Source organism: Lithobates pipiens, unplaced genomic scaffold, assembly GCF_037356315.1.
Source record: "Lithobates pipiens isolate NorthernLeopardFrog02 unplaced genomic scaffold, aLitPip1_a1.2 Scaffold_28, whole genome shotgun sequence".
NCBI lineage: Eukaryota > Metazoa > Chordata > Amphibia > Anura > Ranidae > Lithobates > Lithobates pipiens.
The window spans coordinates 14,357,351-14,380,931 of NW_027507789.1; the positions used below are offsets into that span (position 1 = coordinate 14,357,351).

General features: G+C 44.4%; 1 protein-coding gene across 1 annotated transcript in view; it reads right to left on the minus strand.

Moving 5' to 3' along the window:
* Window positions 1-23,581, minus strand: part of BAHCC1 (BAH domain and coiled-coil containing 1) — a gene marked incomplete in the record, with an annotated part of 167,156 nt that overhangs the window by 9,657 nt on the left and 133,918 nt on the right. The window contains 13 exon segments of the mRNA XM_077458706.1: window positions 233-1,308; window positions 1,607-1,780; window positions 3,494-3,610; window positions 7,513-7,621; window positions 8,660-8,735; window positions 11,600-11,714; window positions 11,808-11,928; window positions 12,257-12,352; window positions 13,312-13,553; window positions 14,502-14,693; window positions 14,972-14,986; window positions 15,285-15,537; window positions 15,937-16,051. Of these exon segments, the coding sequence (XP_077314832.1) occupies window positions 233-1,308; window positions 1,607-1,780; window positions 3,494-3,610; window positions 7,513-7,621; window positions 8,660-8,735; window positions 11,600-11,714; window positions 11,808-11,928; window positions 12,257-12,352; window positions 13,312-13,553; window positions 14,502-14,693; window positions 14,972-14,986; window positions 15,285-15,537; window positions 15,937-16,051 (2,701 nt within the window).

Genomic DNA, 23,581 nt, shown 5'->3' on the forward strand with positions numbered 1-23,581 from the left:
ACGAAATTTGGAATTCTCAGCTTTTTTCAAGATCCCTCCAGAAGGCCCATGGCATCATATATTTCAATTCTCTTCTAATGTTTGATCTTCGGGAGATCTAAAGGATAACCGGTCCTAGCATTTTGACGTTGGGCTTATGGAAGATGAAAGGCTGAACTTGAGGGATGTTTTTGTGAAAACTTGGTAAACAACAAGCCTAAGTATCAAAGCACCATAAGGAAAGCCTTCATACCTGGGTAGGCTCTCCAGACCACCTCCAGAGCTGGCGTGCGGGTAGGAAGGTGGAAATCTTTGGCCGGTTTTCCACAGAGGGCAGGCGTTGCTGTCTAGGTAGGGGCTCTTTGGTTTTAGGAAAATTTGATGGGGTCCCTTTCCTCCTCTGTTTGGCTTTTTGTCCTGAGACAAAGCAACCCCGGGACCCTTGTCTGCTATCCTCTGCGTGCTGCGCTAACAAAGCGGGCACAGGGTGCGTGAGGCAGGGCTGCAAAAGCATGGCAGAGTCCGCTTCGTCTGAACTCTCCGAGAAGTCCTCATTGTCCGTAGAGCAAATGCTGGAGCTGGATATGGAGCCAGAGCTAGAAGATGAGGATGACCCAGAGGAGGAGGAAGAAACAGATAGTCCCGCCAGAAATCTAGACGGGACCCTTGCTCGTAGTCCCCCCGTGTTATCCTCCTCATCCTGGTCAGAGTATGAGCAGTCACTGTCACAGTTCACGTCATATTCGGTTTGCCCTGTGTACTTCCCAAGTGCAAGGCCCATGGACAGGTGCTCGTGCAGAGGTGGCTTCCTCTTCTTGTCCTTGGCCAATCCTGATGAAGCACCGTAGCTCTGTCCAATCCGGAGCCCAAAGTCTTTGTCGCACAGCAGGAGGGCTTTACCGTTCTTTGTTTTTGGGGACATGACCCCCTCGTGGTCAAGTTTGACAAGAAACTCGTTACCTGACTTGCGTTTGCCCCCCTTGCCCTTGTCCTCCTCCTCCGGCCTCTCCCCTTTTTTTGTCCGTATTGGCTTTTGTCCTGATGCAATGCCGCTGTTGGCACTGCCTCCGAAGGGGCTGTAGGAGTTGGCCAGGCTGCTGAAGGAGTCCGCTCCGAAACCGTTACCGAATACATGCGGCTGCTCCCGAGACTTTTGCTTTTTGCCGCTCCCTTGGGATTGGAAGGAATCGGGAAGCCCACCGCTCGTCTTGCTTCCAGCTCGACGCTTGCCTTGAGAGGGCCAGCTCAACTCCATACTGCTCGAGCGGCCCAGGAAGTTGGTGGCAGGCAGAGGAGTCTTTGCACCTGAGTTGAACACGTCCACATTATCTGCAGAAGAAGAAAGAACATGACATGTAAAAGATCTGTAATTAAACAGTTACTTCTGCTCAGAACAATTCAGTAAAAATACAATTACTTATTTGATCCAAACCGTAACAGTACTCAGATCCTAGTAGGCTAGGCAAGTATCCACAAGCAAGCCCGCTAAACACTCCTTGCATCATTTATAATTTTTTTTTTTATGGAATATCTGTATCCAGTCCACCCAAAACTGATATTTTAGGAACAATGAATGCTTTACTGGTGTCAGGTCACCTGCCTGGCATCTCCTTTTGCTGTCACTCACCTGTTTTCTCCTTGCTCATGGTTTTCTTGCCAGTGTTTCTCAAAGTGTCTGCCGCCTCTCGGTTTTCCGGGCCGGGGTTCTGTGAGGACTCCGATGTAGTAGTTGTGTTACTGGCAAACCGCTTCGTTCTACGGCATTCAGCCGACAGCAGTAGAGCTGGAGAGGGTTCCGTGCCTGCAGATCAATTGGAAAGCCAACATGTCCAATTGTGTATTGGGAACAGTTTAGCTTGTACTATAAGCGTTGGCCTTAGGAAAAGGGGGGGATCAAGGAGCTCTGAGGTTTTAGAATTAAAGTATAAGGAAAGGCAAAACTTTTTATTTTTTTATTTTTTTTTTGTTTCGTTTTGGATGGAGTGGAGAGGGATTAGAACTCTTCGTCGGTTTTAATTGCTGTCTGTGTCTCTGATAATGAGACTCACCGTCTGTTTCCTATTATCATTGGAAGTGAAAGTAAAAGAAAATCACAAATTTTAGGTTGTGCCCAGAAAAATAATGGAGGTGAAATCTTCCAATGGGGACACAAGTTCTGGTGACCAGGGGGTCCCCAAGGGATTTCCTCTCACTTCCTGCTCGTCTATGGGAAGTGAATGGAGATCTCCCCAATGGGACACAAATGGTGAAAATAAAAAGCAAACAGGGGTTATAAACCTCCCTTGCTCTATACAAAAATGGGAAAAAAATTTTTTGCCTATAGTTCTACTTTATGTTTGAAACCTTTTTTAAAAGCTTGTCCGTACTACCTTTAACTTGCCAGCCTGTAAGACTAGGTTTACTGCCCTTAATAGACTGTACCCACCCATTGGTGTGGAACTAAGGGGGAGATCCATCTACAGTGTACAAGGGGCAGTAGATATGGGGGGGTGGTTTCTGGGTCTAGAAGGAAAGCTCAAAATGGAGGAGCAGTGCGGACCTCTTCATAGAGGCTCACTTTGTGGGGCCTTTAGCCTGGTAGGGGAAGCCACAACTGGTTGAACTAGATAGACTAGTGTCTTTTTCAGCCTATGCAACCATAACTTTGGGAACATTAAGGCACCAAAGAGGCTCATTCTTTCTATGAACACCTCCTGGATTGGAAAATTTGGGAATGTGAGTTTTCCATAGTTATGGACTTTATCCATGGGGTTGGGACTAAAATTATCAAAAGTTTTGAAAGGAACCGTATTGCTTATGTGGAAGTTGGTGCAATTGGTTAAAAGCTGTAGGTAGTTGGGTACAGCATTAAAGCCCTACGTCATCCCAAGGACAGAAGATAGAACTGACCTACGCTTATGCTTAGCCTATACCTGAGGAAAACACAAGAGCAGCTGCTACATGGATACAATTGGTGGTGAGCAATCACGTAGGACTGTCAAGCTGGTGACCAGGTAGGTTCCCTTGTGCACCAGCTGAAATGCAAGGAGACCTGGGTCACACTGGCCCCAGCCCTGGATGTGACTACATGGGCCGCCATATTATATGGAGGGTTGGCAGGACAGCATGCAGTTCCATCTAGGCCAAAGGCCTGCAAAGAGAAGCATCAAGAAACAGTAGAGGAGATTGGTAGAGTGAGGCGACGCTTTGGTGCACTATCCCTGCAAAGCTGCTGAAGCATAGCAGGCCCAGGAAATGGCTTCACAATCCAGATGCCTTATCTGTAAAACTTTGGTAGTTCCCAGGGCTACGAGACGCAGCACCAACATTGTGAGCTCCAATAGAGCAGCAAAGCAATCAATAATATGGCCGGATGTGTTCACTGTAAAAGGTCACATGGCCCAGATCCAACCAGGTGAGCTTCAAGAACATTGATAACAAAACTGAGAAAAACTTTCAAAGTCATTTTTGTACCTGAAGACAGCCTGGTACTATACGCTACAGCCCCCCCATATGCTGGTGGATCAACACTTACACTGAATTGTGAAGTCCGGAGGCAGCAGACGGATGTTGTTGAGTGTAATTCTCCCCCGGTCTCCATCATCAAACGCCACAGTCACAGAGTCTGACTCCCCTTCATCACTCGAGGACCCTGGAGAATAGTAAGAAGGGGCGCTGTAATACAGGAGGAGGGTCATGGCTAAGCTACAAGCTTCCTGCTGATCTCCATCTGCTGGCACAGTATCTGACATCACCAAACAAACGTGACCGTAATGGAACCGCATCCGGAACTAAAATGTTACAGCCAGAACCGCTACAACTATTGGCTGCTATGTAGGGGGGGGGGGGGGGGTTCAAAAAGCCAGATAGAATGCGATAAAGATTGTATATATTGTGTATGTGTGTGTATGGAGAGAGAAAGTGAAATGGAAAAAGGAGCATTATAGACAGAGAGCATGATGGAGAGAGAGAGAGAGAGAAAAAGAAAGGAAGAGAACAAGAAAGAAAAAGAAAGACCAAAAGAAAGACAATGAGAAAAAGAAATAAAGAGAAAAGAAAGAATTAGAAATTAGACAGGGTAATCAAGAGAAAGACAGAAGGAAAAAAGAAAAAGAATGATCGAAAAAGAATGAAAGAAAGACCGACAGAACGAGAAAAAGAAAGAGGAAAGAAAGAATAAATGAGAAATTAGACAGGGTGATCGAGAGAAAGACAGAAGGAAAAAAAGAGGAGAAAGAAAAAGAGAAAAAAAAAGAAAAAGAAGCGGTGAAGTAGGATAAAAAGAGAAAAAAAAAAAAGTGGCGAAGAATAAAGAGGAGAAAAAAAAAGACAGTAAGAGAAAGAAAGAGGGAGAGAGAAATGTAGGTAAGAAAAGAATGCATAAATAAATTAGACAGGGCAATAGAGTGAGAAAGACAGAGAAGGAGGAAAAAGACAGAGAAGGAGGAAAAAGACAGAGAAGGAGGAAAAAGACAGAGAAGGAGGAAAAAGACAGAGAAGGAGGAAAAAGACAGAGAAGGAGGAAAAAGACAGAGAAGGAGGAAAAAGACAGAGAAGGAGAAAAATAGAGAATGAAAAGGAAGAGGAAGAAAAAAGGAAGGGAGAAAGAAAGGAAGAGATGTTTTGGATATTTGACATTTCTATAACTTCTTCTGATCCGACTTCCCATTTTCTATAACTGAAGCCAAGTTGAAAAGTGACATCTAGAAGTAAAATTGATTGGAAGCTGTTTGGGAAATATCTCTCCCCCGACAATGCGACCTTTATGTTGCATCTCTTCTGCTCAGACAGGTTGATGGAATATTAAATACTAATACTCTTATTTCTTATAGCTCTATCATCTCCTGTAGTGCAGTACAAAGTAACAGATATAACAAAGAGCAGTGCAGGTAATACAATGTATCTGTAGTCATTATGCTAATTACATTAAGGGGTACTCCACCACACGGTGAGAATTTACCTATAGAAGAAACATGCTTGGGTTCAGTCACTCGCTGGCTTATGTATAGAGATTATATCGATAGAGATAGATAGATAGAGATAGAGATAGAGATAGATATATATATATTTATGTTTCCCCCTCGGTATGTCTCTCCTGTGCAGATAATACAAATCAGCTCATCTGAGCAGAATGATGTCGGGGGCCTGACGGCCGGGCTCTGGTAACACATCCACAGTACAGGTGCTTTTCATTCTGCATTCCATCAAGAAATCAATTCGGAATTCTAAACCGGTCACATGACCAGCTGGCCGGTGGAAGGGGTTGCTAGGCAACATGCCCCCGACGGCAAGTGTCAATTACTATATGAAGCGTGAACCACTACTTGTCATACAGCAAGGAGGCAACGGGCGGCTGAAGAGAGAGAAAGGGGGGCTCATCACACTGCGCAGCCCTTCCCTTCTCCCACCGCACAGAAACAATTAAAACAAACAAAAAAAAAACCTGAAAAGGAACTTCCTTCCAGCAATTTGCTAAAATACAATCAATGGCTACCAAATGGCAACATCTCTCTCTCTCTATATATATATATATTCTATCGATCGATTTCTCTCCAATCTATAAATCTCTCCCCCTCTATCTCTATAGATATTTCTTGCTGCTATTCTGTCTATAGAGAGCGCTAATCTCCCCTTCCCTCTGTATCTCTCCATCTCACTCTCTCCAATATATCTTCTCTCTATCCATCATTCCCTATAATCAACATATCTCCATTTCGCTCTCCCTCTAATATATCTATCAATCTCTCTCTCCTGCTCTGTTCATATCTCCATCTAATATACCAGTCTCTTTCTCTTTAGGTCTCTTTGTAACAATCTCTCACCCCCCCCCCCCCCTTCATCTCTCTGTCCCCCATCTCCTCTCCCCCCCGTCTCTGTCCCCCATCTCTCTCCCCCCCCCCCCCTTTGTGTGTCCCCCCATCTCTGTGTCTGTCCACCTATCCCTCTCTCCATTTGTCTCTTCCCCCCATTGCATTAGGGTGCGCACCCCAAAGCTCAAACACGAGTTGTTTTTTTGTAAAAAATTTTTATTTTAGTCTTTTTAATCTATATACACACACACACACACTATAATTTTAGGAGCCCTAATGGGGGATTTGGTGAAATATCGGGATGTAAACAGACCCCCGATGTCTCACTTTCGAGACAGAGAATGCTACGGAGGACAGAGACTCCCCGGTCCCTTTCTCTGCAGTATCAGTTGCACTGCACAGGGACTGAATGGGAAGTGCTCTGTGCTGATTGGCACTGATCACTCACTGTGTTCATTCAGAAAGGGAAGGGATCAGTAAGTTACATATTTTACTGGCCTCTCCCCCCCCCCACTCTCCATTCTGAAACATCCCCCGCAGCAGCCGGTGGGAGAGGAAGGAAGCAGGCAGTGCCGCAGGGGGCCCAACGGGGGCAATCTGCACCTCACCGAGTGATTCGGTTGTGCGCAGGCATGCTCCTACGACACGCACACAGTATTTGCCTAGACACTATTGGGTGGATTTAATAAAAACTGAAGTGCAGAATTTGGTGCAGCTCTGCATAGAAGCCAATCAGCTTAAAGGTTTTATTGTCAAAGTTTAACTGCGCAAGATGAAGTTAGAAGCTGATTGGCTACCAAGCACAGCTACCCCAGATTTTGCACGCTCCAGTTTTAGTAAATCTAAAAAAAAAAGAAAAAAAAAACAAAACACGAATATATACACACACACACACATATATATATATATATATATATATATATATATATATCTATCTATCTCTATAGCTCTCTCTCTCTCGTGTTAAAATAATATATATATATATATAAATATAAAAGAGTAAAGAGATAGAGAGATATAGATATATATAGCTCTATCTCTAGCCATCTATATCGCTCATATATATCTATCTCGATCTCTCTCACTCTAGGTATATCTATCTATCGAGAGATCTCTATCCATCTCTCTCTCTCTCATATATATATATATATATATATATATATATATATATATAAAGGAGAGTTCTCTCTCTCTCTCTCTAACACCCCCCCCCCCCCCCCCCCCCCACAGACGCTGTTGCAGCCTCTCACCCTTATTTTACAATGTACAGTCTTATCACTGGGGGAGGGGTGACTGAGGAAATGCTTCCTCCTGCCTGCAGTAGGCAACAATTAAGGATGAGCTCGGGCATGTTCCTATGGAACACGTGCAGAGCCTGCCAGGAAGTCGGCACTGTGCTGCGCTAATCACAGGCAGCGAGACATTTCCCGATACGTGGCTGCAGAGATCGGGAAATGTCTCACTGCCCGTGATTGGTGCAGCGCCGGCTTCCTGGCAGGCTCTGCACGTGGACCATGCGAACACGCCTGAGCTCATCCCTAGTAACAATCTCCCTCTAAGCAAAGTCACATAGTGAAGCACAAGATGGACTCCTTCCCAGCCCGCCATCCCTTCAGTTGGGTCCTTCTGCCCGATGGCATGAAGGACTGTGCGATGTCAGGAGTACTGCGATTGGTTGTTGCAGTGATCACAAGCCCATCCCTCCAAGCAGTGTTCTCCCCAGTGATTGCTCAGGGCTACTTACCTTTCACCACATTCCCCGGGTATAGACATCGGGACTTTTGGCTCCAGTAGGCGCAGACACGAGTGCCGTGCGGTAAGCAGCGCGAAGATTGAGGGCGAACGTCTATCACCTGCAGAGAGACAGAGAAAGTATGAATGGGATGTATGAATGGGTCGGAGGAGAGCTTTAAAGAGACCTCAAATAAGAAATAAGACAGGGTTCTCTTTAAAACCAAAGTTTAATCTGCTAAAATCTCTGTTCAATCTCCTACCACCCCCCATCAACATGCCAATTTTGGAATTTAAACCTTTCCATTTTCATAAAATTCCTTGTTTTAGACCCAATGACCTCATCACCGGGTCTCTGTGTTCTACTATGCAATGCAGGCAGATCATGGCTGGTGGGAGGGGCTGCACATAGCTTTCTGAAAACCATCTCAGCACGCCTCTCAAGCAGTGGGAGGAGTTATGCAAATATCAAAAAAGCCTTGAAGGGTGGGTGTCAACCTGGAGGAGTGGGCGTTCCTAGGCAGGCTGGATTTACAAAGGTAACGCCCACATGTGATGCAGAGCCTCCATCATTGAAAGAACTGAAATCTAATGAAAGAAAGACGGGGCCGGTCGGTCTGAAAGGAAAGAGCTAGATAATACTGGGAGTCCTCCAGCCAGGGAACAAGGCGGGGCTCTAACCGATTTGCTGCAGCTTCTAATGCACATTGTGTCATTTCACAGCATGCAATGGAATCTCCATGCGTCTCGGAATTCGCACCCCCATGAAAGAACGCACGTTTCCCATTTAAACAAGAAAACCGCGGGCGAACGTTCCCATCCTCACAGAGAGATAACCGGCAGATCATTATCTGAGTGTTAAAGACACCAATTTAGTCATTTGTGTGGGTGACAGGTCTGATTAACGCACAGCTGTTGAGGTTTGTGTGCGATGCTGTTTGCCGCTTAGTCATGGAGCTGAAAGTGACACGACGGCTTTTATTTAATAACACGCCGCAAACAACGCGGGGCCTGCCGCGCACAAGCCGACCAATCGGCTTTCAGGAGGAGGGCGGATGGGGCGATGGGGTCCCTGCAGGTCAGAGCGCAAGTGACGCGTTCCATCTTACTGGACACCAACATAAAAAAAAAGGAAAAAAAAAAAAAACAGACAGACTCACCGCTTCCTGCAGGAGCTGCTCTTGGGAGTAGACCCGCGGCCGATTCCCTCGCTCCCCCTCAATGACAACGCTGTATCTGCAATAAAAGGAAACCAACAATCCCAATGTTACATTGTATGACTCAGAGAGAGCAGCAAGAGAAGAGAGGAGCAGGAGCAAGAGAAGAGAGGAGGAGCAAGGAGCAGGAGCAAGAGGAGGAGCAAGGAGCAGGAGCAAGAGGAGGAGCAAGGAGCAGGAGCAAGAGGAGGAGCAAGGAGCAGGAGCAAGAGGAGGAGCAAGGAGCAGGAGCAAGAGGAGGAGCAAGGAGCAGGAGCAAGAGGAGGAGCAAGGAGCAGGAGCAAGAGGAGGAGCAAGGAGCAAGAGGAGGAGCAAGGAGCAAGAGAAGGAGCAGGAGCAAGAGAAGGAGCAGGAGCAAGAGAAGGAGCAGGAGCAAGAGAAGGAGCAGGAGCAAGAGAAGGAGCAGGAGCAAGAGAAGGAGCAGGAGCAAGAGAAGGAGCAGGAGCAAGAGAAGGAGCAGGAGCAAGAGAAGGAGCAGGAGCAAGAGAAGGAGCAGGAGCAGGAGCAAGAGAAGGAGAAGGCGCAAGAGAAGGAGAAGGAGAAGGCGCAAGAGAAGGAGAAGGAGAAGGCGCAAGAGAAGGAGAAGGCGCAAGAGAAGGAGAAGGCGCAAGAGAAGGAGAAGGCGCAAGAGAAGGAGAAGGCGCAAGAGAAGGAGAAGGCGCAAGAGAAGGAGGAGCAAGATGACAGAGGAGGAGCAAGATGACAGAGGAGGAGCAAGAGTAAAGAGGAAAGAGTAAAGAGGAGGAGCAAGGAGAAGGAGCCAGAGGAAAGAGGAGGAGCAAGGTGAAGGAGCCAGAGGAAAGAGGAGGAGCAAGGAGAAGGAGCCAGAGGAAAGAGGAGGAGCAAGGAGAAGGAGCCAGAGGAAAGAGGAGGAGCAAGGAGAAGGAGCAAGAGGAAAGAGGAGGAGCAAGGAGAAGGAGCAAGAGGAAAGAGGAGGAGCAAGGAGAAGGAGCAAGAGGTAAGAGGAGGAGCAAGGAGAAGGAGCAAGGAGAAGGAGCAAGAGGTAAGAGGAGGAGCAAGGAGAAGGAGCAAGAGGAAAGAGGAGGAGCAAGGAGGAGCAGCAAGAGGAAAGAGGAGGAGCAAGAGGAAAGAGGAGGAGCAAGGAGAAGGAGCAAGAGGAAAGAGGAGGAGCAAGGAGAAGGAGCAAGAGGAAAGAGGAGGAGCAAGGAGGAGCAGCAAGAGGAAAGAGGAGGAGCAAGGAGAAGGAGCAAGAGGAAAGAGGAGGAGCAAGGAGAAGGAGCAAGAGGAAAGAGGAGGAGCAAGGAGAAGGAGCAAGCAGGAGCAAAAGGATCTGCCATGCTGAAAAAAAAACAAAAAAGAGAGGACATTGCAGCATATATGGACAAGTATTTAGGCAGTGAGGGAAGAAATTTTAGCTGGATACCATCATCAGGTATACAGTGGAGGGAAAATGTTTATTTGATCCCCTGCAGATTGTGTACGTTTTCTCACATAAGAAATGAAGGGTCTACAATTTTTATCATAGGTGTATGTTTAAATCAGAGACAGAATATCAACCAAAAATGGTCATGAGAAAACTGAGGGATCAGCCCAGAACTACACGGGAGGAGCTTGTGAATGATCTCAAGGCAGTTGGGACCACAGTCACCAAACAAACCATTGGTAACGCAATACACTGCCATGGATGGAAATCCTGAAGCTCCCGCAAGGTCCCCCTCCTCAAGAAGACATGTACAGGCCCATCTGAAGTTTGCCAATGACTAACTAAATGATTCAGAGAAGGACTGGGAGAAAGTTCTGTGTTTAGATGAGACCAAAATGTAGCTCTTTGGCATTAACTCGACGTGTTTGGAGGAACTCTGACTATGACCCTAAAAACACCATCCCTACAGTCAAGCACGGAGGTGGAAACGCAATGCTTTGGGGCTGTTTTCTCTGCTAAAGGTACAGGCCGACTTTGCTGCATTGAGGGGCCATATATTGTAAAATCTTGGATGAGAACCTTCTTCACTCAGCCAGAACACTGAAGATGGGTCATGGATGGGCCTTCCAGCATGACAATGACCCAAAACATACCACCAAGGCAACAAAGGAGTGGCTCAAGAAGAAGCACATTAAGGTTTTGGAGGAGCCTAGCCAATCTCCAGACCTTAATCCTATAGAAAAATTATGGAGGGACCCGAAACTTCGAGTTGCCAAGAGACAGCCAAGAAACCTTAAGTATTCAGAGAAAATCTGTAAAGAGTGGACCAAAATCCCTCCTGAGATGTGTGCAAATCTGGTCGCCAACAGAAACTTCTTACTTCTGTGCTTGCCAACAAGGGTTTCTCCACCACGATCAAATACTTATTTTACTCACTGAACTGCAACTCAATTTAGAACATTTGCTTTATGTGTTTTTTTTCTGGATTTTTGGTTGATATTCGGTCTCTATCATTTAAAATACACCTATGATAAAAATTATAGACCCTTCATTTCTTTGTAAAACTTACACAATCTGCCAGGGATCAAATTCTTTTTTTCCCCTCACTGTATTTTCACATGTTCAGTCCATGCATGGTTTTAAATGTGTCCATATAAGGCTGGATTCACACCTATGGCTTTTTTTGTGCTTTTTGCAGATTTGCTCTACAGAACGTGTTCCATAGGAAACCATATTAAATGGACTGTAGCGCAAATCTGCAAAAAGCACTAAAACTGCATAGGTGTGAATCCAGCCAAACACTCCCAGATATTTATTAGATCAAAGGACTCCCTCTGACAATGCATTCATCTGCTTCTCTCCAGAGGAGACTGAGGAAATGCTTCCTTCTTCTACAAAGTCCCAATGTACAGTGTGATCACTGGGGGAGGGGAAACTGAGAAAATCCCTCCTCCTCCTCCTCCTATACATATGTAGAGTCCCATGCCACCACTACTTACATGTCAGGGGGCTGCAGACTCCGGATGCTGGCGGCGTACAGAAGATTGTCCTCTTTGGGGATGAGAACCTGTAGACCTTCCCTCAAGTCCCTCTTGGACAATGAGCAGATGTGAGCTGTGACAAAACAAATCCATCATTTAGAAAAACGGGAAAAACCTTCTGGATTCTCGTAAACCGGAGTTGGGTCTTGTCGAGCGGCGGTCTTACATTTGTTGCCCGTTGAGCTGGCCTCCTCTTCTCCTTCCGAAAAACTGCTGTTATCATCAAACTGGAAGTCGTCTTCTACGGCAAAGCTTTGCAGAAGGCGGCTGACGGCGCGCCCTCGCTCCTGGAGGTGAGCAAACAAGACAGTAATTGGTACCAGGGACGGGTCTGTGCCGCGGGTCACATCAACTAACCAGGGAGGTGGGATAAGACTTCAGGTTTCAAAAAGACCCCCTAAGGTCTCTTTCCTACTTCTGACTTTAGGTCACTTGGTACTTCTGGGTATGGATGATATGTGGTCTCCTTCCATGAAGCAGGTCCTGGAGGCCAATAGCAACATCCAAACACTGTCTCATGGACAGAGGGGATTATGTCATGGCTCACAGCAAGCTCTGACACCCAAGAGTAGCCAAGTCTGGAGAAACTAGATGATATTTAAAACACCAGCATACCTGTTTGGACTTTATCCTCCCCATCTTCATCCCTTCTTTCAGAAGATTCTTCGGAGACCGAGATGTCAGGGAAAGACTCAGAACCCCATTCTTTCTCTAAAAACGACAGAAAAAATGTCCTTAGTCACACATCTATATTATGTGACCTTCAATAAAGGGAAAGGGCTTGTTTTTACGTCCCGTCTTCCCTACCCATTTAAATGTTAAAGTACAGGTTCTCTTTAAAAAGTGTCCCTCCCTACCTTTCTAGCCAACATGCATTTCACAAACCTGACAACTCTTTAGAGGAGCAAGGCCACCGTTTGCTGTAGAATCCATAGCTGTGAAATCTGCTGCTCAGTTGCTTGATCACAGATCAGGCAGCTGATCAGCAGATTGCACAGCTATAGTCTGCAGCACCCAGGGAGCATGCACATCCAAAAGGATACGGAGGACGTGTTCTTTCATTTAATGCTCATGAACAAAATGATTGATGGCAGAAAATGCCAATAGCTGCAAGAGGCGGGAAGAGGGAAACGATATGGACTTAAAGTGGAAGTAAACTCCCCTATCGTTTTCAGCCAAGGAAGCTGCCATCTTTGCCTCTGTTTAATCTTAAACTTCTTTGGTGCTGTACATGTGATTCGTTATGACACCAGCCATTGGATGGTTTGATAGTTTGGCTGAGAGCACAGCCAATGTGCAGTTAGCATTCCCGGCATGCCTTTTTTTTTTTTTTTTTTTAACTGTTTAAATCCATGGGTTTACTTCCACTTTAAGATGTTCAGACTAAAAATTAAGGCAGGATCAAGATAGTGAGCAACAGAATGAATGGAGAGATGCTGCTGCTGATTCTGGTCCAATTACAGGCTGAGGGCGGGGAGGTGACCATGCTGTACTGAGCTAACAGCAGCAGAGAAATATCAGGTCACCAGACTGGCCTTGCTGTCTAACAGAGCTGTGTACATCTCTGGACTGAATGGACAAAAACACAAATTCCTTGGCAGGTAAAGCAGCTCTTGTATTTCATTTGCATATTTAGCCTTTAGGCTAGAGTGGAAGGTTTCCGCACTCACCTGGATGTTTTTGCTCTTTTTGTCCTTCTTTAGGACCTGGTTTGAGGTGCAGAATAAGCCCTTGCTTGGTGTCAGCGTCCCATTGTCGGACGGCGATTTGCGCTTGATACTTCCGTCTGGTTTCCCCTTGTGGCTCAGGGATTTCTTCTTCAGAGTCTTGTCAGGACGAGCCCGCACTTCCATTTTAGCTGACCGTTTACGGATCTTGACCTCGTTCTCTGGGCTGGTGATGCCACATGACCCTGACAACAGAAGAAGATTTAAATGAAAGCAACCAACACTATGTGGTCCCTCCCCCACATTATAGGGATATGGCACCCTCAGAATCTCTTGAGATGTGACAAAAAATGCTGCAAGATACACCATACAAGTCAACAGTTTGTGGACAGATGACCACCAGACCTACATGAGCTGGCTGGACATCCCATTCCAAAACCATGGCCATTAATAAGGAGATGTTCCCCCACCTAAGTCATCAACATGGAGTTGCACCCCTCCCTCTATTGTAATATTGAGTTGACCTCCTGTAACATTCTCCACTCTTCTAGGAAGGCTTTCCATAATATTTTGGAAGGTGTGGGAATTACCATAGGCCTTTCAAGTCATCCCAAAGGTGTCCAGTAGGAATGAGGTCAGGGCTCTGTGCGGGCCAATAGAGTTCCTCCACACCAAACTGGTTAAACCAAGGAGGGGAATTCACAAAAAGGTGTCGTAGATGCCCTTTAGAACTCCGTCTGACTGCAACACCAAATCCTCCCCCCAATCCCCATGGCTTAAACATCCTCCACTCTTCTGGAACGGCTTACCTCAAGATTTTGGAGGGTGTCCGATGGAATTTTAGCTAGTTTGTGAGGTCAGGTACTGATATTGGATGAGAAGACCTGGCTCACATTTCAGCCTCACATTGGGCGCCAATAAAAATAAAAAAAAGACCTGGCTCACAATTGGTATTCCAATTCACCCCTAAGGTGATCAATAGGAATGAGGCAGGGCTCTGTACAGGACACTGGAGTTTCTCCACAACAAACTGCTCACATGATGTCTTTATGAAGTTGCCCTCCTCCAACCAATGGCCATCAATATGGAGTTGGCCCCTTTGTGACTATTCTGGCAATTGCGGGCTCCAATATGTGTTCAAAGTTGCAAGTAGAACAATTTGATGGAATTTGCCAGGATTATACAAGTCTCACCTAGTAATCCCTGCCGCTCGATCTTCTTCTTCGCCTTTTGGTTGGCCTCCATCTTCACCACCGCAGAGGCCGAGGGACCCACCAGCGAGGAGTTACCAGGAGTGCTCAGAGACAAGCTGGATTCGTGGCTAGAAAGCCCGGGAAGGTCCTGCTCCCCTTCGTCGCTGTCTGAGTCCTCGTCATGGTCATCATCTGCTGAGAAAAAGCATTGAATGAGCTACACAATTCAGAAGGAGTCATAGAAGAAATGTTAAAAAAAAACAGATTGGCTTTTTATCTTTACATCATATTTAATAAAGAAAAGCTCATACGGGAATGAACAAATAGGTTTGACATTCTCAATCTTCCAATCCTTCCACTTTTTCGGGAACCCCTGTTGACAGAAATCCACCTCCAAAAAGTTCAAAAATTCAGCTGTCTTTGTCCACCCAGGCGGTCCAGCGCCCTTATTATACACATTTACTTCTTGCCCCCGTGTTCTGGGCCTTTGCTTCATATTGAACACGGCAGCATCTGAGCCATCAGCAAACAGGTTCACCCATAACACGCAAGGAGCCCGACCACTGGCTAAGGCCTAGGAGGCATGTTTTTCCACTATCCCATCAGTGATCTCAGACCAATAATTAATTTTTCTAACTCAATTTCCTCTCTAGGTGGCTTATCTTTGAGTTGGTTTCATATCAACAGTTATCGAGTAAGGTAGTGGATTGCCTTGGCATTCGGAAGACTCCGCCCACCTAAAAATGACAAACCAGAAAACTATGGCACACAGGGCAAGTCTACTCACCGGCTTCAGCAGCCCTTCGGAGCTGACCCCCGACCTCGGCTTTTCTTGCCCTTTCCTCTCCACGCCCTCCATCTTTAGGCAGGAGCCTTTATGGCACGGCAGTTTCTTCTGCAGCTTGCTGGCAGGGAGGACCTCCCTGCGATGAAAAGGGCCGGAGCCCAACGCCTTGGTCTTCAGCTGGGAAACCTTTCGTGCCAGTTTGGACACCAGCTTGTTCTGAGGGCAGACCATCTTACAGTGCATTTTAACCTGGGAAATAAAAAGATTATTATTTAGACTTTACCACCAACAGATATATTACAACATTAATATAGCATAGAAGACCCAATGATTTGTGCTGTAGTTCTCATCTGCTATAAAGGAGCATTCTGATGGGAGGAGTAGAGTAGAGTGACAGATGAGCTCTCCAATCGAATTCTCCTTTTTCGGTCCAATAAAAGGTTGGGGGGGGGGTCTGCAGCAGAGAAAAATTATATCTCCCGCCCTGCCAGACACAACACAGCTGTGCTGCCGTGTAAATCTCAAAATGGGCAGAAATAGAAATCCTTTGGCAGGGAAGACAGCTACGTTCTGTGTTTTGGAGCTGTAGGAAAAGTTTGCTGTAAGGTGGGACACAACCCACTATCGCCCATCATTAGGAGAACCCACCGCTTTGTGATCCGCGTCGCTGTAACTTTCCTCCGATGTTTTACTTTTCTTCTTCTTCGGCTCCCCATCGCCCTGCAGCTCAGCGCACAGGAGGCTCAGGCTTCTACTCAGAGACCTAGGAGAAAAATAAAAATCACTTATGTAAATCAATTGCATTTTCCTCAGTACTCTGTAGCCTAAAACCCAAATCATCAGAAACGCCAAAGGAATTCCATCTGAAACCCCCCCCCCCACAATCAATTTTTGGCAAAACGCGAGCTCCAGCCAACACTCATACCCCAAAGAGAAAGCAACAATGGCTGCAGAAGGTTCAAATACCACTTTCTGTCAATAAAAATCATAATTAAACAATTTAATAAAAAATACAAATACATTCTGTAAAAAAGGTACTAGTAGTATAATAATAATAATAAAAAATACAAATAATGAATTCTGTAAATTTGAATTAGTATAATAATTCTCAGATTTTTTTTTTTTTTTTTTTATATTATACTACTAGGCTTTATTATTGTTTGAATAAAAACATAAAAAGCATGATTTTATAGGTGCTGCTAGTATAAATATCGACATCATTTATTAAACATTGAGAGGGGATTTACTAAAAATTGGAGAGCGCAAAATCTGGGGCAATCGTGCGAAACCAACTTCCAGGTTTTAGCAAAGCTTAACTGAAAAAGCTGAAGTTAGAAGCCGATTGGTTGCCATGCAGAGCTGCACCAGATTCTGAGTGCGCCAGTTTCAATATATATCCCCATTTGCCTTATATCCCAGAGGTAATTTTATTTAATTTTTTTATTTTTTTTAATACATTTCTCAGGAGGTATAGTAGGCACTGATGAACAAGGATTATGGCGTGTTTCACACACACAATCAATACACTGAAAAAAAAATTCAATGTAATATATATACACACACACATACACACGATATATCTATACACACACATAGAAATAATAAGCCTTAAAAACATTACATTTGGTGTGTAATAAAAGACAGGGGTGTAGCACGCTTAACGTGTATATTAACGCAAAAAAAAAAAAAAAGAAAACAAAACAAAAAACACACATACACGCAAAACAGGCATTCTAAATTTCCAGTGTTCTATTCCTTTAGAAGATTCTGCGAGTAAAGAAAAATACCCGTTGATGCACCAGGGGTGCACTCAGCTCCCAATTTATGGTTGTGGACTGGGTGGTGTCAGCCCTGCCCATCTGTCTTTTGCTAAACTAGTGAACCCATCCTGTTCTCATCTCCACAACAGCCAACAGGCTCTCAACTATATATTTAAGAGATCAAAAAAAAAAAAAAAAAAAGTTTATTGTTCAGATGTACATACATTTTTTTTTTTTCTTTAAAGAAGAAAAAAAAAATATTAAAAAACAAAAAGAGGTGGTAAATAAAACAAAAATAATCAAAAACGGATATATAAATTGAAAAAAAATAAAAATAAAGCAAGGCTTTTTTATCCTTTGATTTTATAAGCCCATGCAGGTATGTGAATCACCTCCGCCGGCATGAATGTCTCTGTTAGGAAAGCGCAGAAGACGGACGTTGCGGTTAGCAGGTACACACTGGAAATGGCGCTCACAGCAGGAATACAGCGAGGAACCTGCGTGAGAGTTGTCACTTCCAAACACCCTTCAGCACAGAGATACGTCTCCAGCCAGGAAGAGGATCCCCCCCGCCCGCTGTTAACCTCACCTCCGTGTGCCAAATTCCAGCAAACGGGGAGGGCTGCGGGAATCCCCCATCGCAGGGAACGCACATCCCAGTCTCATTTTTTTTTCCCCAATTCATTCAGACTGTCGGGGGCCTTTCTGAAAACACGCTAGAGGGGAGGGATTATCACGTCCCATAAGAATGGGTCGGAATTCTGCGGATCTTTTTGCGATCTTCTATCATCATATAAAAGCTTTCAGGGGACCAGATCAAGAAGTGCGTTCCCCTACCTAGGATTACCATCTGGGCCAGTAAAAAAAAAAAAAATGAGGCTTCTTACCAAATAATTAAAAGGAAAAGTGATGACAATGTTCGCATTGTTGTCAAGAAATGGTGGCAATCTTATCTTTACAAATTAGATTCCTTCTATTGCACAGCTTTTGGTCTCATAACATCTATCAATCCTCTAAAACAAGGAAGTCGTAGCACAGTGGAAAGGGACAACCCTTCTACAGTACACCCCCAACAATGTGGCCCTAAAGAATAGGCTAAAATTGATTGGTTAAACCTGCAAGGTTTTTTGCTATCACTTTAAAAACAAAACAAGAGAATACTACTGTATATCTAGCAGTAGTTGGTCTAATGGATGCAGGCTATGGAAGATCTAGTAGTGGTTGGTCTAATGAATCCAGGTCATAGTATATCTTGTAGTAGTTGGTCTCATAGACCCAGGTCATGGTACATCTAGTAGTGGTTGGTCTCATGGATCCAGGTCATGGTAGATTTTGTAGTAGTTGGTCTCATAGATCCAGGTCATGGTACATCTAGTAGTAGTTGGTCTCATGGATCCAGGTCATGGTAGATCTAGTATTGGTTGGTCTCGTGGATCCAGGTCATGGTATATCTAGTAGTGTTTGGTTTCATGGATCCAGGTCATGGTAGATCTAGTATTGGTTGGTCTCGTGGATCCAGGTCATGGTATATCTAGTAGTAGTTGGTCTCATCGATCCAGGTCATGGTATATCTGGTGGTAGCTGCTCACATTCAACTAGACTTGCTCTGTAATGTTGAAGAGGTTTTACAGATTTTCCAAGCCACCTTTTTTGTTCAAATGATAGTAGTAAAACACTTTTAGTAGTTAAATAGAAACATTTTGTTATAGAGGTCTATATATCAATCCAGAAAAAGGGACAACCAATGAGGAATGTGGAACAGTGGTTCAAAAAAAAAAAAAAAAAAAACCAAAAAAATGGATGGTTGTAAGCTATGCTTGCTGCCACTATTGTCTCCCAGAGGAAGACTAGAGTGACAGTCTCCTCTAAGAAGATGTTGAGAGTGACCAAAAGAGGAGCAACAAGAAGGACTTGGTGCCTCTATTTTTTGGACAAAATGCCAACCATTTGGCAATGTTGGTAAGAAGTCCCTTTTTTATTAGCCTGTCCGGTGAAATACTGGGCCACATGGCAATTCTAGGCAGGAAAAAGCAGACCTCGATTCTTCTGGGTCTGGTTGGGTGGACAGTGCCTTTAAAAATCTACAGATAATCCACTGTGGGGTGGATACTGGTTGAGTTGTACTTACTCTAGTTTCTCAGAGCTCATAGAACTACTAAGTATGTGAATTGTTTTTGAGCATTTAGGCCCTTTGAGTCAACAAAAATTGGTGTTATCCTTGGCAAATCCAAATGGCATTTAAAGACTTGAACTGTTGTAATGCCAAGAAGCCAGAGTAGATACAACCCCACCAGTATCCAACCCAAAGTGGATTTTCTGTAGCCATTTTAAAAAGGAACTGTCCACCCAACACTAGAATTTGGTCACTGGTCCTCTGAATCATCCACAAGGTTTTAGGTTCTCTGGAACACAACTGGCAAACTTTGCCCAAGAAAGTGCTCATCGTAGATCCATCTTGGAGACCCAGTTCAACCATGGTGGACCGAAAAACGCAGGTAAGGAGAGCTTATAGATAGAATCTCCGAATATGCAAGAAGCCATTGGGTTGAGTAGAAATGTGGACAATGTTGCCAAATGGAAAGCAGTCAGGCACGAAAACACAAGATGTGACCAAGTTATTCAGTATTATTGTTGACCCGACATGGCAATTGAATGCAAGATGGCTGCAATGAGAGCTGCATGCGTTTAAAATCGCCAACTCTGTGGGATTGGGAGGCCAGGCCGTGGAGTCGAGGCTACCAGAAAAAGGTAGACGGGAGGTCATTGTGACCACAGGGGCTCTCTATGCAGACTGCGCTTCTAAGGGAGAGGATTTCATCTAGCTTTTTAAATCTGCAGAAGAAGGAACCTCCTGCAGGCAGAGCCATCAAAGCCTTTTAAATCCGCATTGGAATCTCAGCTGGAAAGATTTAACTCTTGCGGTGGAGCCTCGCAGGCCGAAGCCTCACCATCTCATGAAATATTCAGAGAGCTCGCAGAGGGCCCCAGCACTTTTGCCGGTTGCGTTACCTTGCACTCCTCCTGTGTTTTTTTTGTTGTTTTTTTTTGCAAGCTTGTAGAGTGCTCCACGCATTAATGGTGATTCATTAATAAATTAGAGGCATCAATAATTCAGGATGGTCTTGAGAGGGTCTCCATAGTCCGCTATGGAAGAAAAAAATAAATAAATTTGGACAAGGAGCTAAGACCGTAACGTCAGCCTTTGTTCTTGCAGTGGCGGAACGTTAATAGAAGTTTTACGATTCGGGATGAAAGGTTGCGTCGGCTCCATCACCTTAGTTTCCATCTCCAGCGTATCACACTGTGCCGAAATTCACCAAACAGCAGGGAGGAATGGAAAAGAGGGGGGTGGGGGGGTGGTTGCTAGGCAACTATCGGTGCTCTTGGCCTACTAGCTCATAGCCCATATCGAGCCAGAAGGGAGAGAGCAATGGTAATATCACAGAGGGCCAATGAGGAAGAGTATGAAGAGGGAACCTCGGTGAACATGGGTGGCCTCCATCTTGAAGGCCATAAAGAAGAAGCACCATTAAGGGGAGCAGTTCGGAGATCTTTCTCTGGCTCCCAGTTATGGAACACATGGAAGGCATTCCCATTGACTTCAATGATGTAGTGTAGATGCCTGCAGTTGACCTGCTTCATGTTGCGTTTTTTTGGACACAGCCGGTCCTTCTGAGCTGCATCTGATTTGCAGTGAAAAGCTACTTTTTGCATTGGCATACATGCATTTCAGCAGTGCTGCGCTCAGATGGAACGTATTTAACAAGAACCCTTTTCTACAGGAGCCCCTTGAAGGTCTTACTGTACTTTTTGCCACCAAATGCACCCTCGCTATCAACTGCCATTCAACGTCCAAGCTGGACTCTGGGAATTAGACAAAATCCACCCTTGCACCCCCCCCCCCCCCCACAATGCAAGGGTTAAATGCTAGTATAATCTAGGGGTGCAGGGATAAGTTCTATTACTTACCCCAGTCCTGGCTCCAGCCAAGTCCCCTCCAGCATTGTGACTGGTCCAATGGAGTGTCCTCACCAAAGCCAGCCATAGACGGTTATAGCCGCTAGCAATAATCACTGGGTTTGGGGGGGCTCTGCCAGGAGAACACAATGGCACTGCGGGTGGACTTCTCAACACTGTCGATGGGGGAATAGCTCTATCTATGGCCAGCCCAACGTGCTTTGGACCGCGGTCGCAGGCTTATCTCCTTGCACACAATGACAGGTTAATAGACCCCCCCCCCCCCATCGTGTGTGAGAATTCCAAGAGATCGCCTACAGCCAAGAGCCTGGGGACAGTGCTTGGGTGTGCTGCACTGAGAGGTAGGAGAAGTAATACACCTGACCCCTGCAGTGCAGGGGGTGGAGGTTAATATGATTGCTGGGTCACTTTAAGGGTAGATTTTTGCCTAATACCCAGAATTCAGCTTTAAAACACCATTAGACGATAACTTAAGGGGCTCGCTTCCACCAGGTGCGCTTTGACTGCGCTCGTCTGCCTTGCTGAGAGCGCTCTGCGCGCATAGACAAGGCATATACCTCGTTCCCCATTGGCTCAGTGTACAGGTGCACGCGGTCATTTTTAGCATGAGGCTCAGTGCTGCGACTGGTAGTACAGGGGGAAAAAAAAATTGATTTTTTTTTTTAAGTTTGAAAGAAAAGAAAAAAAAAAAAAAAAAAAACAACCACCCCCCCAAAATGTTTTTTTATATAATATACACACACAATTTATATAGCATCAACACACCAGGAATGAAAATTTATTACGATTTAGTTATATAGTATTTTATCAGTATTGATATTATAATCCCGTATTATATTATTTTTTAATTCAGGATTTATATAGCACCAGACCAGGAAGAGATCATTATTATTAATAGAAATATCAATATCTGCCTGGGCACTTGGTGAGAATATATAATATATAATATATATATATATATATATATATATATATATATATATATATATATATATATATACTCACCAAGTGCCCAGGCAGATATTGATATTTCTATTAATAATAATGATCTCTTCCTATATATATAAAAAATATTACAGGATTTATATAGCACCAACATACCAGGAAGATATTGATAGTGTTTTTTTTGTTATTGCCAATACTAATAAAACACTATATAACAAAATAATAATAATAATAAATTTCTTCCAGGTGTGTTTGTTATATAAATGCTGTATATTATTCATGATTCATATAGCATAAACAGACCAGGAAGATATCATTGCTACTAATAAAATACAGCTAATGACACTACTAAACTCTAAATCATTTCTTTCTAGTCCATTGGTGCTATATAAATCCTGAATGAAATAACATTAATCTTACTAATAATATTATTAATAATAATAATAAATCTTCCTGGTCTGTCACTAATTTATACATTCTGTAAATTCTAATAGGATAAATATTATTTAATTCAGGATTTATATAGCATGAGCAGACCAGGAAGATAATAATAATGTATTTATTATTATTATTATTATTATTATGCATTTTTTTTTCAACCCCAACAGACCAGGAAGATTTTTATATTATTTCATTTTTAGTAATACTAATAATAAAAGTTAATACTAAATAATTACCTCCCGGTATGTTGGTGCAATGTAAATCCTGCTAACATAATTCAGAACTTATGAAGCACTAACAGACCAGGAAGAAATAATAACAATAATAATAAAAAAAAAAATCATTTTTAGTCACATTGTTAAATAGTAGAGAAAGTGGAAAATAAAAAAAGGCACAGCTCGACCAAGACTGCCATCAGCAGCTTCTTTCATCTCCATCCCTCAGCATCAACCCTTTGAGAAAGGTTGAAGTAGTGCTGGTGGACCGTGGGAAGGAGGTAGAAGAAACACTGCGCCCGCTGGAGCTGCCTGCCCACCAACATGCATGAAAAACACACGTAGGTCTGGCCCCTCTGCATCCCAAAGGGTTGGAAAGGGCAGCTGATTTAGCAGTTTAGACTAAGGCTGGTTGAATAATTATTTCCACCGCTAGTAGCTCAGCATTTACAGAAAAATCCAAATACAATTTCCAGACTTTCCTAGTACACCATGCCCGCCTCACTCAGATCTACCATGTAGTAGTCATGGCGTTGCAAGATGCCCCCCCCCCCCCCTTTCCTTGTCCGACGCAGCTTCTTTTTTTGATGAAAATTTGTTTCCTTTTCTCCAACCGAGCAACATTTTCTAATGTTTTCTGACATAAAGCCGCACATTTATCCCCCCCCCCCCTTTCCCTCCATCTTAATTGAGGGAGCCATTTAGTGGAGATTTAACTATTATTACCAAATCATGGTGCTTGATGCATTGCGCGCTCTCCAATCGCGTTTGGACGAGCGCGGAGGATTTATGCAAATGGCTCTGCTGGGAGAGGCAATTTGTAGCAGAGGAGGACAATTATACGGGGCCCGCGAGTGCCAGAATAGCTGCACCAGGCGGTTAATGGGTAATAGCTGTGCACTGGAACCAGTCAGCGGCACCATAATGTGACCAGAGGCGGCTTGCATGGCACAG